This window comes from Oryx dammah, unplaced genomic scaffold (genome assembly GCF_014754425.2).
Source record: "Oryx dammah isolate SB20612 unplaced genomic scaffold, SCBI_Odam_1.1 HiC_scaffold_9, whole genome shotgun sequence".
Classification (NCBI taxonomy): Eukaryota; Metazoa; Chordata; class Mammalia; order Artiodactyla; family Bovidae; genus Oryx; species Oryx dammah.
In genome coordinates this window covers 58,451,843-58,466,913 of record NW_024070193.1, presented here as the reverse complement: position 1 = coordinate 58,466,913, position 15,071 = coordinate 58,451,843, and the positions used below count along the sequence as shown (strand labels likewise).

General features: G+C 39.7%; 1 protein-coding gene across 5 annotated transcripts in view; it reads right to left on the bottom strand.

Moving 5' to 3' along the window:
* The window catches only part of SLC4A7 (solute carrier family 4 member 7), an 89,216-nt gene that overhangs the window by 59,499 nt on the left and 14,646 nt on the right, over window positions 1-15,071 (bottom strand). For 4 of the 5 annotated variants that reach the window (XM_040246350.1, XM_040246351.1, XM_040246353.1 and 1 more), the window contains 4 exons: window positions 11,518-11,664; window positions 4,748-4,886; window positions 4,036-4,196; window positions 642-830 (listed from right to left, as the gene is read on the bottom strand). In XM_040246350.1, the coding sequence (XP_040102284.1) occupies window positions 642-830; window positions 4,036-4,196; window positions 4,748-4,886; window positions 11,518-11,664 (636 nt within the window). The remainder of the gene's footprint in view (window positions 1-641; window positions 831-4,035; window positions 4,197-4,747; window positions 4,887-11,517; window positions 11,665-15,071) is intronic. The other variant, XM_040246354.1, reaches the window with a different exon arrangement.

Sequence of the window (15,071 nt, the reverse complement as noted above, 5' to 3'; positions counted from 1 at the left end):
GTAATCAGGGTTACGTACAGTGTAGTGTCTGAAAGATAATGAAAGTCGCTCAGTCATGTCCGACTCTTTGCAACCCCATGGACTATACAGTCCATGGAATTCTCTAGGCGAGAATACTGGAGTGGGTAGCCTTTCCCTTCTCCAGGAGATCTTCCCAACCCAGGGACAGAACCCAGGTCTCCGACATTGCAGGCAGAGTCTTTACCTGCTGAGCCACAAGGGAAGCCCAAGAATACTGGAGTGTGTAGCCTATCCCTTCCAGGGGATCTTCCTGACCCAGGAATCGAACCAGAGACTTCTGCACTACAGGCAGATTCTTTACCAACTGAACTATGAGGGAAGACTACAGTAGTGTTTAAATATTACCAATACTTCAATGTCCCATTTTAACAGAATAAATGCTTAATTTTCTCATCTAAGTAATTTCTATAGATAATTCTGCCACATTATAAAGACATTTCAGAAATGAAATATTTAAATGCACAAATACTACTATTATTTTTTGAAAAAAGAATTAAAAAGATAAAAGACCTACGTGATTATCTACAAAAAATGAGTTTCTTTTCCCAAATGCTAACTGTAACAAGCTGGAATGCTATTAGTAAAGTGTTAGAAAAATTGGACACCACAACTTATCTCACCGTTCCTTTCAAGCAAGTGAGGGTCAGAATGTTTCTTGCCTATGTCTGCAAAAGATCGAACTAGGGGGATCCGGCTGGTGAACCTCTTCTCATTCTGATGGTGGTGCCTCTTTAGAAGGGCTTCTCTGACATTCTCTCTGATGGATTCGTCCAGCTGGCCAGAGGCAATCATGTTGTCCAGTACCATATCTAGGCAAAGAAAAATACACAGATAACAATCGTTACTAAATAAAATTAGCAGCTGGATGACTGTAACATATAATAAATGGTAAATGAAATCTTACCAGGAAAACAGGACTCTTACATAGCACTCAAAAGCATTATTCTCTTCTAACATTTAATAACGGATGCATAATGATAAGTACGAACACTATCCAACAAAACTGAACATATTAATAGAGACTTTGATTTTAATAAACACTAATATTTACTAAAAAGCTACTTTACACACCAAGAGCCTTCCTATATAGCTGAAGGTGCTTTATTGATACATATATAATAAATTCCGTTAAGCTGGATATTTAAATAACACTGGTTTCCTAAGAAATGGAGGTATTTTATGGCTTCATCTCATATTTTTCTCCAAAACTGTAGATGAATATCTGTACTTATTCATTCAATAATTAACTATTTACTGAGCACCTATTATGTGTTAGCAATACAGTAATTAACAAAGCAAACTGAGTTTCTGCTCTCACTCATCCAGAGGAAGAAAACCAGTGAGTAACTGAACAGATAAAATACGAAGTAGTAACTCTGTGGAAGATGTACGTATCAGGCTGTGAGGCGGGTGGGAAATGGGCGGGGGTTGACGGCAATGACATTTTATATGCTACTGTGCTGTCTGGACTATTTTAATTTACAAAGTACACACTGATATAAATATTTTTTAAAAGCACCACTAACTTGAAATAAGAGTCAGGCCTTCAAATCTGTAAGATTCCTCAGAGAAAAACTGTAAGGGATCAAACTAGCAGGTAAACTCTAACAGTAAAACCACAACTACATGCTACCATCCATGTGAAAGGTGGACTATACGTTTACTAAGATATACTGTATTATGTGATCACCGGAAAGCCAAGCTAAGACATACTACATTTATCTAAATTTTAATATTTCTAATTCCCAAATCGCTTTCTTAGTCATTTTATAGAGGACAAGAAAGTTAAGGACTTTGATAACTTACAGATTTGCAGCACAAGGTCAAATTAACAATCTGGTAACATCAAAGTATTTCCAGCCTGAGAAATTCTAATAAATTTACGGTTCTCTTGAAAATCAAATACGATAGCTTTTTCTTTTTATATTGAGGTGACTATAATGATAGTCACACTATAAAATTTATCACTACTGAACGTGATTTTGGCTTTGAGCAACTTCAGGTAGTGACCAGGTAGCTTCATCATAGCCATCTTTTTGCTCTCTCTTTTCATTTCCACTGGCACCACCTGCCACACTTCAGGCCGCTGGCATTTCTTGCTGAGACATTCCGAGAGAATAAACAACCTCCTGGCTTCTAACCTGTTCTAACCCAGAGCCACCCTACCCCCCCTCCCAGAATAACCCTGCTGACACACACCGAGATCACTGTTGCTGTTCCGTCCTCAGCTGTGTCTGACTCTTTGCGACCTCACCGACTGTAGCCCACCACACTCCCCGGTCCCTCACTATCTCCCAGAGTTTGCTGAAATTCATGCCCATTGAGTTGGTGATCCTATTCAACCATCTCATCCTCTGTCACCCTTTTCTCTCTTTGCCTTCAATCTTTCTCAGCATCAGGATCTTTTCTAATGAGTCGGCTTTTTGCTTCAAGTGGCCAAAGTATCAGAGCTTCTGCATCAGTCCTTCCAGTGAATATTCAGGATTGATTTCCTTTAGGATTGACTAGTTTGATCTCCGTGCAGTCCAAGGGACTCTCAAGAGTCTACTCCAGCACCACAATTAGAAATTATCAATTTTTTGGCACTCAGCTTTCTCTATGGTCCAACTCTCACAGCCATACATGACTACTGGGAAAACCATAGCTTTGACTAGACGGACCTTTTCGGCAAAGCTTTCTTTCCAAGTAAACACATTTTAGTGTCATGGCTACAGTCACTGTCTGCAGTGATTTTGGAGGCTAAGAAAATCAAATCTGTCACTATTACCACTTTTTCCCCTTCTACTTGCCATGAAGTGGTAGGACCAGATGCCATGATCTCAGTTTTCTGAATGTTGAGCTTTAAGTCAGCTTTTTTCACTCTTCTCTTTCACCCTCATCAAGAGGCTCTTTAGTTCCTCTTCACTTTCTGCCATTAGAGTGGTATCATCTGCATATCTGCTGCTGCTGCTGAGTCGCTTCCATCGTGTCTGACTCTGTGCGACCCCACAGACGGCAGCCCACCAGCTTCCGCCGTCCCTGGGATTCTCCAGGCAAGAACACTGGAGTGGGTGGCCATTTCCTTCTCCAGTGCATAAAAGTGAAAAGTGAAAGTGAAGTCGCTCAGTTGTGTCTGACTCTTCACGACTCCATGGACTGCAGCCCACCAGGCTCCTCTGTCCATGGGATTCACCAGGCGAGAGTACTGGAGAGGGATGCCATTGCCTTCTCTGTCTGCATATCTGAGGTTACTGATATTTCTCTTGGTGATCTTAAATTCAACTTGTGATTCATCCAGCCCAGCATTTCACATGTTGTACTCTGCACGTAAGCTAAATAAACAAGGTGAGAATATACAGCCTTGTTGGATCCTATTCCCAATACTGAACCAGTCAGTTGTTCCACATCTGGTAATACTCTCGTACTTAAAAATCACTGAGAACCAAAATGCTTATCAAATCAAACCCAATTTCTTAACCCAGTAATTCAAGGATAGTCGTAACTCACCTCTGATTTATTTTCCTGCGAAATCTCAAGAAATCTGTACACTCACAGAGAACTGACCTTCCTGAGACCATACCTGTTGGTACTTTCCAGCCTTCTCTTCTTTCTCTCCCTCCTCAGAACACTTTCTTTCCTCTCACAACACCTTCCCCTTGCTGCCACGTGTTCACACTCTATGGATACGTTGTCCAGGGAATGTACCTTCTAGGTCTCCCCAGATCCCGTGGTCCAGAAACAAGGCAACGAAAAGCTCCTCCCTCTGCACCGCCAGAGAACAGACTCCGGCTCTTGCTTATGGCATGAGTCAGTCTTCTTGACACTGTTAGCTACACCTGTCTCAGTCCATCTTTCAGACTCCAAACTTCCCAAGGATAAAAAGGGTTATCTACGTCTATCGCTTCACACTGCCCTGCACAGAATGGAAGCTCAGCATGTAACCATCGAATCAACGGTCTAGAATTCCCCTTTGTTTTCCTTATTCATCTCAACTTCACTGCAATTTAAACATAAAGAAGTCACTTTTGCTGTCACCTGCTATTTCATCGAGAGTGCTTGCTCTCATATCCAGCATGACTGTTCCATTTAAGATGCAACTTCTCAGCTCAAAAAGACTATGTAAAGAAAGAGTTGCCACATAAGGTTTACTCCACCGGTCACCGCCGTCTTCAACATCCTCTTCAAACTTCAGCCATCTGAAACGTATAACGTGTCCAAATAGGTTACAAACAGTGATGATTCTGTTAAGCATGCTAAATGCAAGCATATTCTTATAAAGAGAAAAAAAGATCACCATCACCAAAATAAGATTTTTCTACACACTTTTACAAAGTAAGCTAATGGTCTGTAATGTTGAGAGTCACTAGAGCTTGGCAGTTCCTCTTTCTATTGCAGCTATCACAACAGTGAGTCTATAGAAACAAACTCTGGAATTTCATCGTGTCAACTTCCAATCTTATTTTAAACTTTAAATATGCAAAATGTCTTCTCAGATTTTTTTCTTTAATTAAAGACATGAAAATCTACTGTTCACATAATTCCTTTCGTGTTCTATTATGGTATCAAGAATTATTTCATGCAACAAATTATGAGAATAAAGAGAAAAATTAAATACTGAATTTCTGGACACAAGGAAATTCCCTGCTCATTGTTTTAAAGCGTTGTGGGTCTCATAATTTCAATTCTATGTTTTCATTACTAAAAGAAGCAAAGTAGCAGCAGCTGAAAGCGCCGAGAGCATCACCACCTGGCAGTTTCCTTCCATTCACACTCCTCTCCGTCTCTGTAGCAGAGCTCGTCCATCTCCGTGAAGAGGTCGTGGGGAATGTGCTCTTCATCGTCGTCCTCCGTGCCGAGGATGAACTGGACTCTCTGGGACGGCGTGTCTTGACAAAAATCAGAATTGAAAGACACACACTCAAAAATCTTCCTCAATTAATACAAAGGTAAATTAAATACAGAATTTCCAGAAGTGAGGAAATTCTCTACTCACTGTTTTGTTACAAATATATTCCATTAAAACAAATTTCTTCTGATTATTATTAAAACAATACAATTCTGAAAGGAAATAAGGGTCAACAAGCTGGAACAAAAGAATTTCACAGAAAGATCACCTCTACAGATGGAAAAGAAAAACCGTATGTTAAAGATAACTCACACTAATCTTCAACAAACTTCTGTAAAAACAAAGTAAGCAACATCCAAAACCAAGAGAACACTGTGCATAAAAACAGGACTTTTCCCTCACTAAAAATAGATGGAAATGTTAGACAACATACAACATTTAAAATAGTTAATTAAAGTTCAAAAGTTCAAAAAAAAAAAAAATCCCTGAGTTCCAAAAAAAAAACAAAAAAAAAAGATGAGAAAACGCAAAACTCCTTTTCTTACTATTATGGATAAGCAAGTCTGTCTCTGAGGCCAGAGAGGTGGGACAGGTCACTGCCACTCATGACCTCTGAGTTTATCTGTGTGGTACAGGATTCCCAGCCAAGAAATTAACACACATTCTAGCCCAGAACAGCTGAAAGCCCAGGGGCTCCAGGATAGACACAGAAGCATACAACAACAAGCATCAATTAAAAGCAAAATCAAATTCTTCCAAATATGAGAGAGGATGTCAAATTCAAATTTTACATCTAAGTAAACAAACCTCCAGGAACTTAAAACCCCAACAGGGAAATTAAAACAGGTTACAAAGCAGATTAGAACTGTTAAAGGAAAATTCAGATGCAAGGAGGAGGTTATACCAAATGCAATAATGACAAGACAAAAACACACAAGGTTAAGAGATACAGAAAACAGAATAAGCTGGTCAAACAGGAAAAACACCAGAAAGAGGAAACCATAAAGCACAGGGGAAGAGGAGTACGAAACGCAGACCTGTACGGCGTGCACGTGGCGTGGCTCTTCACAATGAAGGAATATTCCGGGCCCAACACATGGCAAAATCGTGGTGTGACTGGACTTCCTAACACCTGAATCTTCCAGCAGTTAGGTCTTACGTATCTTTTGTAAATTTATCCCCAAATAGTTTTTCTGGTGCTACGGTGTCAGTATTTAGTTCATTTTCTGATTGCTCATTGCTCTTATATAGAAATACAGTTGATTCTGTACCCTGATTTTGCACCCTGCAACCTTGTTAAACTCATGTATTTTTGTAGCTTTGTAGATTGCTTAGGATTTGCTACATATGTGATTCTGTAATTGTGAATAAAGACAATTTTACATCTTTGGTTATCTTCTGGACGTATTTCATTTCTCTCTTGCCTTATTCCACTGGAGACGTGCGCCAGTACCACGCTGAAAAGAAGTGGTGAGAGGACAGCCTGCTTTTTCCCAATTCATAGGGAGAAAATTCAGTCTCCCACCAGCATTTCTAGAAGCTCCTATCACACTGAGGAAGTTTCCTAATATTCCTAGTATGTTAGGGGAATTTTATCATGAATGGGGGGTGGAATTTTTCTGTCTTATTGATATGATTACATGGGGTTTTTCTGCTTTATACTGTTAATAAGTTTACATTGATACAGATGTTTAAATTTTAAAAACGACCCTGAATTTCCACTTGTTTATCAATTTCCTATTGCTGCTATAGTCAATTGTCACAAATTCAGTGCCTTAAATAACATAAATTTATTCTCTTATAGTTGTGGAGACCATAAGTCCAAAATGACTTGTATGCAGGGCTAAAACCATAGGGATGGTTCTTCCTGGAGGCTCCAGGTTCTGGAGGCTGCCTACATTCCCAGGGTCTGGACCCCTCCCCACTGTATCAATACCACTACTGTCTGCTTTGATCTTCTGACTCCTTGTGATTAAATCTGGCCCATCTCCATTAATCCAGCATGATCTCCGCTACTCAGAATCCTTTAATTTAGTTACATCTGTAAATTCAGCTTTGCTAAATAACGTTGACACTCACAGATTTCGGACATTAGGGACGCAGACAAGGTGGAGGCCGCTACTCAGCATATTACTGTCATGGTGGATTAGCTCTCTTAAATATTGGTGGGAAAAGGATGTGTTTATTTTCTTAAGGACTTCTGAATCTACATTTGTGAGAAACAATTAGTGTGCAGTTTTATTCTCTTATAACATCTTTATCAAGTTTTGGTACCAGGGAATGCTGGCTTCACAAGATGACTGGAAAGTGAGGAAGTTTTCTAATATTCCTAGTTTGTGATTCCTAGTTTTGTTATCTTTAATAATCAGGCAGAGTTTGTGTTATTTCTTATTTTTATATGTTGCTATGTATGGAGGAGAAAATTTTCATCATGGGAATGTCTGAGACTACAAATTCAATTTCTTTTTCTACATGTAGGGTAATTCAAGTTACCCATTTCTACTTAATAGCATGTAATCCTAAGAAACTTCCCCATTTAATCTGAAGTATCAATTTTGTTGGCATAGAATCATTCATAATACTCCCTCCTTAATCTGTAGAATCTGTACTGAAAGTTTCTACTGCTGGTCATTTGTATCTTTTTTCCCCTGACATGATCAGTCTGGCTATTTAGATTTATCAATTTTATTGATCTTTTCAAAGAACCAGATTTCAGTCTGATTGATTTTTGCTAATACTGGTCTAATTTTAATTTAATTCATTTTTGCTCTCATTTCAATGATTTCTTTTCCTTATTTTGGTTTAATTTGCTCTACTTATTCCTTTAACTTCTTACGTTACAAGCTTAAATCACTGATTAGGTCTTTCCTTTTTTCTAACATAAAGATAAAATGCTATACATTTTTCTCTAAGCACTGCTTCAGCTACACCTGACAAATTTCAAAATACATACATCCCCACTTTGCATAGAGCCATGCTGAGTGAAACCTGTGCATGTCAAAACTATGTCCTCACTTTGAAGAATGTCCTCTCAGTTACTGCCTATACTGGGTTTTCATTTTCGTGAATTCAAGATACTTTCTAACTTCTATTGTGATTGCATTTAACCCATGAGTTACTGAGAAGCTTTGCATTTAATTTCCAACTATCTGGGTATTTACCTCAGTATGTTTCTAGTTTAATTCTATTGTGGTCAGAGAATATACTTTCAGTCTTTTCAAATGTACTGACTTGTTTTATGGCCTAGAATATGATCTTGGTAAATCTTCAATATGCACTTGTAGAGAACATGTATTTTGCCGTGGTTGAGTTCTATGCATGTGACTGTCAGCCTGACAGTGTTACGCAGGTTTTCCACATCCTTACTGAATTTTTGTTCACTTGTTCTATCCATTACTGAGGAAGGAAAGTTGTTATTTCCAACTACACTTGTCAATTTCTCGCTTTCCAATTTTATCAGTTTTTGCTTCATGGATTTTAAAGCTATGCAGGACTGTTACATCTTGGTTTCAGCAGTTTTATATTTGTGACTTTGGGTGGTTTTCTTCGTGTTTCTTCTCCTTGGGCTTTGCTGAACTCCTTGGACCTATGAGTTCAGAGTTTTAATTACGTTTGGAAATTTTTCTGGCATTCCAATTATATATTTTAGACTACCTGAACTGATATTGTCTGACAAATTACTGATGCTGTTTATTGGTTTTTCAGCTTTTTTTCTGTTTCATTTTGATTAGTTTCTATCACAATCTCTTCAAAAATCACTAATCTTTCTTGTTCTGTAATGTCAAATCATCTGTTAATCTTATCTGCTGTACTATTCATTTCAAATACTATATTTTTCATGTGCAGAACTTCCATCTGGGGCTTTCATATATTTTCAGCCTCCCTCCTCATCAGTCTATTTTTCTCTCTCCTTCTGATCATATAAAGAGCATTTATCATACTGCTTTAACATGCTTGCTTTAGAATTCCATTAAGTCTGTCATTTCTGGATCTGTTCCTACGGATTCAGTTTTCTCTTGGTTATGCCTACTTTCCTACTTCACTATATTTCAAATAAGTTGTGAATGTCAGATATTGTGCACTTCACATGATTAAATGCCAGGTTTTACTGTATTTCTTTTAGTAGTACTAGAGTTTGTTCTGACATGCAGAAACTTTAAGGTCAATTCAATTCTTTCAAGACCTGCTTTAAAAAATTTTTTTTATAGTAGATTCACTGCAGTCTTGAGTGTAAACCTCAGTCAATACCCTTCTGAGGCCTCTGCCCTCAGAGTGGTGGGAATACACCTGCGCCCAGTCTTCATGTGGAATCCAGGATCTACTTCCTGCGCCTGCTTTCTGCTCGCTGTCGGCAAGCCCCAGACAGTTTTCCGTCACACATACACCCACGTGAGTATTCAGCCGAAGACTGAACAGTGCCCTTCTTCAGACCTTTGGAGCCCTCTACGTGCAGCTCTCTATTCTCTGGCACTCTACATCTTAAATGCTAACATAGCAGGCCTCCCCAGTCCCAGCCTACCTCCTCAACCCTGACAGCTGCAAGGTTCTGTCCCAGTTCCTCATGTTGCAGCCTGGGAACCACCTCGCTTGATGAGCTCAGGAACCACAGGGCCCAGCTCACCACTTCCCCTCGCACAGAGCTCAGTGTCCTATGCTGCCTGTTGTCCAGTGTCTGAAAATTACTATTTCAAACACTTTGTGCAGTTTTCTAGTTATTTAAAATTGGAATGCAAATTCAATTCCTATTATTCCATTATGTCCAGAAGCAGCAGACCAGCATAATCTTTTCTTAGAGAGTCAGGGGAGGGAAGAGGCCACTTCATCCTCAGCTTTTTCCAGGATACAGACTGGCGGTTGAAACCAAAATAAACCCACTTCTGCGACATAAAACTTTTCTAAGCATAATAACTCCATGAAAAAGTCACAAATACTTTCTCCACCAAATATATTTTTCAAACCACTATATTTAGACTTCAAATGTCAGACCTCAGCTTGAAAGTTTATTAAATCGCCTAGCCAGGTGAACATATAAACATAATTTAGTAAAAATTTTTTCTATTAAAAAATATTGTGTACCTTTTTACTTAGAATGAAATAAAAAAGCATGTTCATCTACTCACAAAGTAAAATATTCTAAACTGGATGGGTGATCACACGGAATAGCAGAATACTTGCTCAGTCACATCTGACTCTTTGCCACCCCAAGGACGGCATGGAGCCTGCCACGCTCCTCTGTCCACTGGATTCTCCAGATGAGAATATGGGAGTGGGGTGCCATTTCCTTCTCCAGGAGGATGTTCCGACCCAGGGATTGAATTCATGTCTCCTGCTTGGCAGGTAGATTCTCTACCATTGAGGCACCTGGGAAGCCCAGCAAGATACTTCTCAACTACCAATAGCATCAGAGTCCACTAGCGAGCCTTTCTAAAATGAGCATCAACTTTCCCTTTGCTAGTGACGTTATCTTTTTTGACTATTCGACCACTTAATATTGATAGTTTATCAGGCTGTCAGTTATCGCTTAGGACTGGTGAAGAGATTCCCATCATGTAGCCTCTCTAAGTTGAGGCTTATCCATCTATACAATGAAAACAACAATACCAATCTTTCGTTTTTTTAAATGATGAGAAGATTAAATCAAAGGGCATATGTCAAGGGCTTTATGGAATACTTCACAGAAAAGAGCAGTTAGCATTTTACTAGGCCATCAGTATCTCCCTTCCTTCAGTCATGACATAAGCTGTATAACACACAGTAATTCTTTCACTTTTCGACAAAACCTTTTTTTAGTACAGCACACAAATGCCCATGGGGTGCAGCTCACTTGGCTCCTGAGAGCACACACACAGGACCTATGGTGTACACAGCCACGAGGGCCATGATGTCCTCAAAAGCCACTGATGCCCTGGCTGTCGACTGAGCGCACGTCTGAGGCCCCTGCTCAAGCTGCACAGCTACTCTTTCTGGTTCTCACCTCTCCAGCTCTCAGGGCCACTTAAATAACTAGCAATCATTATTATCAGATGTTATTAATTTTCTTTTCTCTACTATATGCCTTTTTTCCTTTCTAAGATTCCCAACATTTACTGTGTCTGCTGGCACTTCTTTATTGCTCTGCTCTCAAACAAAAAGTCTTGTCTTTCTAAAGACATACTATCTAATCAAAGCACTCCTCCACCCCACCCCCCCCACAGAAAACCAAGTAATCCAGCGTAGGATAAAATCTTCTGGTCAAAAAATGTACTTAAAAATGAAAACTCTTAAAAATTTCAATCTCTTCTAGGAGCCTAAGGATTCCAGATATTTTGTTCATTGCGTATGTAAATAACGAAACATATAATAGAGAAAAGGAAATAGAAACCCTCCTAAACTGAATTTGAAGTGCCAGCACTCAAGATGTACAGTTCCACGGCTAGAATACAATAAAGAAACCAAAATCCCTTACTTTTTTCACCCATCTCAAGTAGATCTTAAGCTATAAACTAAGCATTTTTCTTAAAGAAAAAAAATATTCTTACTTCAATTACTATTCCTCAATGCATATAATGTCTAAATTATTATAGAAATATGATTTTTAAAAGGAAATGTTTATTTAAAAATAGAATTTCCAGGAAAGAAGCTTAAAGCGTTGGTGGAGAACTTCCCAGGAAAGAACTTCCCACTTCTCCTACCATAAGAAGGAGACTCCCGTCCATCCTCTCTGTCCGAGTCCTTGTCTTTCCTCCTCCGGTGGTGATGCTTGTGTCCGCGATGCCTGTGACGCCGGCGACTCTCTTTACTAAACGGGACGTGAACACCGATGTACACAGCTCGATGGCCTGGTAAGACGTTCAGAAACGTTACGAGCAGGCCTCATTTCACAGTCACCCTGCTTTTTACAAACTGAAGGTTTGTGGCAACCTTGCACTGAGCCAGCCTATGGGCACCCTCTTCCCAGCAGCATCTGCTCACTCCCTCTCTGTGTCATGCTTCGGTAGTAACTCTGGCAATGGTTCAGACTTCTCCGTTAGTATTGTGTTCATTACGGTCATCTATGATCAGTGATCTTTGACGTGGTCATTGCGATTCTTTGAGGGCACCACAAGCCATGCCCCACAAAGGATGGCAAGCTTACTTGATAAATGTGTGTGTCCTGACGGCTCCATGGTGGCCATTCCCCCACCTCTCTCCTCCTCGGGCCTCCTCGTTCCCTGAGTCAGAGCGAGGCTGAAAACAGGCCAAGCAGTAGCCTTACAACAGCCTCCAAGGAGTCAAGTGAAAGAAAGTCACATGTCTCTTACTTCAAGTCGGAAGTTAGAAATAATTAAGCTCAGTAAGGAAGGCATGTCGAAAACCACGAGAGGCCTAAAGCCAGGCCTCTTGTGCCAAACTGCCAAGAAGTGGGTACAAAAGAAAGTTCCTGAAGGAAATTAAAAACGCGACTCTAGTGAACACACAAATGACAGGAAACTGAAATGACCTTACTGTTGATAAGGACAAAGTTTCAGTGTCTGGGTAGGATGCAGATGAAATAGTTTTCTATTGGAGGAAGATGCCAACTGGGACTTTCACAGCTAGAGAGGAGCCAGTACTTGGTTTCAAAGCTTCAGAGGACTGGCTGACTCTTTAATGCAGCTGGTGACATGAAGCACCAATGCTCTTTTACCATCTGAAAGCCTAGGGCCCATTTCTTTTATTTATTTTATTTAACTCTAGTTGATTTATAACAGTATGTTAGTTTCAGCTGTATAGCTTTAGATTCTTTTCCATTATAGGTTTTACAAAGCCTAGATGACAGCACATCAGTTGACAACACCCTTTGCTGCTGCTGCTGCTGCTAAGTCGCTTCAGTCGTGTCCCACTCTGTGTGACCCCACAGACGGCAGCCCACCAGGCTCCCCCATCCCTGGGATTCTCCAGGCAAGAACACTGGAGTGGGGTGCCATTTCCTTCTCCAGTGCATGAAAGTGAAAAGTGAAAGTGAAGTCGCTCAGTCGTATCCGACTCTTAGCGACCCCATGGACTGCAGCCCACCAGGCTCCTCCATCCATGGGATTTTCCAGGCAAGAGTACTGGAGTGGGTTGCCACTGCCTTCTCCGGACAACACACTTTACTGAACATTTTAAGCCCACTGTTGAGATCTACTGCTCAGAAAAAAATCACTTTCAAAATATGACTGTTCATTCACACGACATCTGGACACCCAAGAGCGCTGGTGGAGATGGACAAGAGGTTAATGGTATGTTCATGCCTGGTAACACAACATCCATTCTGCAGCTCATGACTCAAGCAGTCATTTCAACTTTCGAGTCTTATTATTTAAGAAATATATTTTGTAAGGCTACAGTCACCATGGGTAGTGATTCCTCCAATAAATCTGGGCAAAATCAATTGAAAACCTTCTGGAAAGGATTCACCATTCTAGCTGCCATGAGGAACATTCAAGATTCATGGGAAGAGGTCAAAGTATCAACATTAAGAGAGGAGTTTTTGAAAGAAGTTGATTCCAACCCTCCTGGGTGACTTTGAGGGGCTCAAGCCTCCAGTGGAAGAAGTCACTGCAGATGTGGTGGAAACAGCAAAAGAGCTAGATTTAGAAGTGGAGCCCGAAGATGGGATGAATCACTGCACCTCCCGATAAAATCTGAATGGATAAAGAGCTGCTTCCTACTGATGAGGAAAATAAGTGGTTTCTTTGGATGAAATGTACTCCAGTGAAGCTGCTGTGAAGCTTGTTGAAATGACAACAGAGGAATTAGAAGACTACATCAACTTATATGATAAAAGTAAAAGGGCTTGAGAGGACTGACTCTAATTTTGAAAGACATTCTACTATGGGTCAGATGCTATCACAGTACTGCAGGGTACAGAGAAATCATCTGTGAATAATCAAGGTGGCAGACTTTATCGTTGTCTTATTTTAAGAAATTCATCCCAACCTTTAGCAACCACCACCCTGATCAGCCAGCAGCCACCAACATCAAGTCCAAACCCTCTGCCAACAAAAAGATTATGACACACTGAAGGTTTAAGTGATGCTTAGCATTTTTTAGCAATAAAGTATTTTTTAAGTTAAGGCCGGAGAAGGCAATGGCCCCCCACTCCAGTACTTTTGCCTGGAAAATCCCATGGATGGAGGAGCCTGGTAGGCTGCAGTCCATGGGGTCGCTAAGACTCAGATACGACTGAGCGACTTCACTTTCACTTTTCACTTTCATGCACTGGAGAAGGAAATGGCACCCCACTCCAGTGTTCTTGCCTGGAGAATCCCAGGGACGGGGGAGCCTGATGGGCTGCCTGCCGTCTATGGGGTCGCACGGAGTCCGACACGACTGAAGTGACTTAGTAGTAGCAGTAGTAGTAAGTTAAGGCAGATACTTTGTTTTTTAGACATAATGTTATTACACATTTAATAAACTATGATATAGTATGAACATAACCTTTATATGCACTGGGAAACCAAAAAAATTACTGTGACTCACTTTGTTTCAGTGGTCTGGAACCAAGCTTACAATATCTTCAAGTATTGGCAGTATTAGGTTTCCAAGAAGGGGAAAAGGAATATAAACAAAAGAATACCAAATTCTACTTTGATGAAAAAGCATTTCATATAAGTTCATGTAAGTAACAATGTTAGTCTCTTGTTGCTTCTCTTATTTTACAGAGCACTACATAAAATATTACATCAAAGGCTAATGCCATCGACTAATAAGCATACTAGATATACATATATAAGTATACTTAGATATACATATACAAGTATACTAGATATACATATATAAGTATACTAGATATACATATAAGTATACTAGATATTCTGTAAGTATTCATGTGCAAGTTTGAAAAGAAATTTTGAGAAAGAAGAACTTGGCCCACCTGAAATCATATTATGTAGACATCAATACATTTAAAGTCAATCCTACTTAGTAGAGGCCCTTAAGATATGCTTTAATAATGATTATTCACAAATGGATAGTGGTAAATATTTATTAAGTTTTGAAAATCTCAAATTAGTAAGGTCCAAATTAATGAGAGATACATTAAGTTTAAACAATCCAAATACTCTAACTAAAGGGTGAAAATTGTCAGACCGGATTTAAAAGCAATAAAATAAGGTTATAATATCGGGTAAGAATAGAAAAAGCTACTTCTGGTGTTGCATTATCCTAGTTTTGTATTCAGACCAAAAACCAGTTATGAACAACAAGGTCCCATATATCACAAGGAACTATACACAGTATCCAG